At 38.0% G+C, this 2,290-nt stretch overlaps 1 protein-coding gene across 2 annotated transcripts in view; it reads right to left on the bottom strand.

The window, feature by feature from the left end:
* slc33a1 (solute carrier family 33 member 1) overlaps positions 1-1,359 on the bottom strand; it is a 9,002-nt gene extending 7,643 nt beyond the window's left edge. The window contains exons 1-2 of one of the 2 annotated variants that reach the window (XM_084124104.1): positions 1,131-1,359; positions 1-370 (exon numbers count right to left, since the gene is read on the bottom strand). The exon at positions 1-370 is cut by the window's left edge and continues 414 nt beyond it. In XM_084124104.1, the coding sequence (XP_083980230.1) occupies positions 1-328 (328 nt within the window). In that variant the 5' untranslated portion in view covers positions 329-370; positions 1,131-1,359. The remainder of the gene's footprint in view (positions 371-1,130) is intronic. The other variant, XM_084124105.1, reaches the window with a different exon arrangement.
* Positions 1,360-2,290: the final 931 nt, after the last annotated feature.

Below are 2,290 nucleotides of genomic sequence, written 5' to 3'. Positions count from 1 at the left end.
GACTGAAGGGCCAAAACACAAAGCTAAAATACGCCTGGTCCTTGTAGCTGACGTTCTTACTCTGCATGATGAGAGGGATGCTCCCGGCCAGTCCTAAAGGAATTCCCTGAAGCACATACAGGAATAACAACAATGCAACATTGCTCAGTTCTCCATTGATCCCATTAGACACTTTCGCTTGTCCATCATCCCTGTCTGAGTTTTGAAGAAGAGCCTCCTCGTCGTCCTCCACTTCTAGCTTGGACTCTCTTGCATGCATGTCCGAGTTGGACACCGCAGGCTTCCGTTGCCTCCCGTTCTTGTGTGTGATCGATTTAAACAGCTCCATCTTAATCTGCCAGGCATCAATCCAAATATGTCCTTAAAACACCTGCATGTACAAAAAGAGCAATGAAAACAGCGTTGTGTCTGTGAAAAACTAGAGATCGACCGATAATCGGCTTTACCGATATTTTTTTACAGAGCATTTTCCCATAATCGGGTCGCGGTTTTGTAATATCAGATACACAGATAAATGGCAATTGTGTGCAAAACCGGCATTAAAGCACATATTTTATTTAAAAAAGACTCTTTAGTGACAGTGCACTATATTTTTATTTAATTTTTTGCACTATTTATTGATGTAGAAGTGCGTTTGTTTTGTATGCAAGGCGGGAGTGGAGAAGTTACAATATTTAAAAAGTGTTAAACAGTTTGTTCAAATCAGTGCTGTCGTTATAATTGTCAAAAATAGAAATAAACCAATAGATAAATATCAATATCAATAAATATCAGTTCTGCATATCGGTTATTGGGCACATAAACATGCAAATAATTGCTATCGGTAATAAGATATCAATATCGGTCGATCTCTAGAAAAAAGCTAAACAGCATTACATCTGAAAGACAATTGGAAGACAAGGGGAACATGGACATTCCTCTTTGACATCAAAACACATAAAAGATGATAAATGATTCTTATGTCACGTAACGTTATAGCTGAATACACATAACAAATAACATCAGATTCGAGACATTATCGTGCGAGATATTCATTCAAAGTGAGTTTGATTATCAGACATACTCTGAACGAGAGGATGATATAAGCACGAGATGGTAAAGAAGAAGAAAATACACTGATTCATGGTTACCTTGCACTATGATGACAATCCACATGACAAGTCAAGACATTAATGAATCAATGAACAAAATGTTACACGAATGACGGAAAAAACACACTGTTCTGTGACTTCAAATGAGCAGCACTTGACTGAGACTAAAACATACGCGCAAATATTAAATATACCTATTATTTACAAGACGCAGAGAAGCGCAGTAAGCACACCTGACTGCTGAACTGAGGAGGAAGCCGGGAGCGGTGCGTCAGCTAAAAGTGTCCGACAGCTTCAGCTGACGTGTCTTACAGCTTCCGTTTTTAGTTCCGCACGGTTTCATATCATTTACACAAGGCAAGGCAAGTTTATTTATATAGCACATTTCATACACAATGGCAATTCAAAGTGCTTTACATAGAAGAAATTAAAATAATAAAAAGAAATAAGAATAATTAAAACAGTTTAGAAAAATAAAATAAAATACAGTACAGTACAAACAGTCGGACGAACGGCGGCACAGTGCTCATTCAGTAAATGCATAGCTAAACAGATGTGTTTTGAGTCTGGATTTGAAAGTGACTACTATAGGAGCACGTCTGATCTCCTCTGGAAGCTGGTATCAGCTGTGGCTGGCATAATAGCTAAAAGCGGACTCGCCATGCTTAGAGTGAACCCTTGGTATTTCTAGCTGATATGATCCTAATGATCTGAGTGATCTGTTGGGTTTATATTCAGTGAGCATATCTGCAATATATTGAGGTCCTAGGCCATTGAATGATTTATATACCAGTAATAATACTTTAAAATCAATCCTAAATCTGACTGGGAGCCAGTTAGTGTGATATGTTCATATTTTCTGCTCAGAATCCTGGCGGCAGCGTTCTGTATGAGCTGACACTGTCTTATGGTCTTTTTGGGAAGGCCAGTGAGGAGTCCATTACAATAATCCACCCTGCTGGTGATGAAAGCATGCACAAGTTTCTCTAAGTCTTGTCTGGAAACAAAACATTTAATTCTTGCAATATTTTTCAGATATATTTCACAGAGAAATATACTATCCATGCACACCTTTCACACTTTACTGACACATGAAGCTATATTAATATAGTAATCTCGTTGTCGAGTATTACAGTTGCTGTGGTTAATTGACAATGCGAGTTGATAGTTTACTTCTGTACAGTACAATCGTGATAAAT

This window comes from Abramis brama (genome assembly GCF_963993115.1).
Source record: "Abramis brama genome assembly, chromosome: 9".
In the NCBI taxonomy this organism is placed as follows: Eukaryota; Metazoa; Chordata; class Actinopteri; order Cypriniformes; family Leuciscidae; genus Abramis; species Abramis brama.
This window is presented reverse-complemented; position numbering and strand designations above follow the sequence as displayed.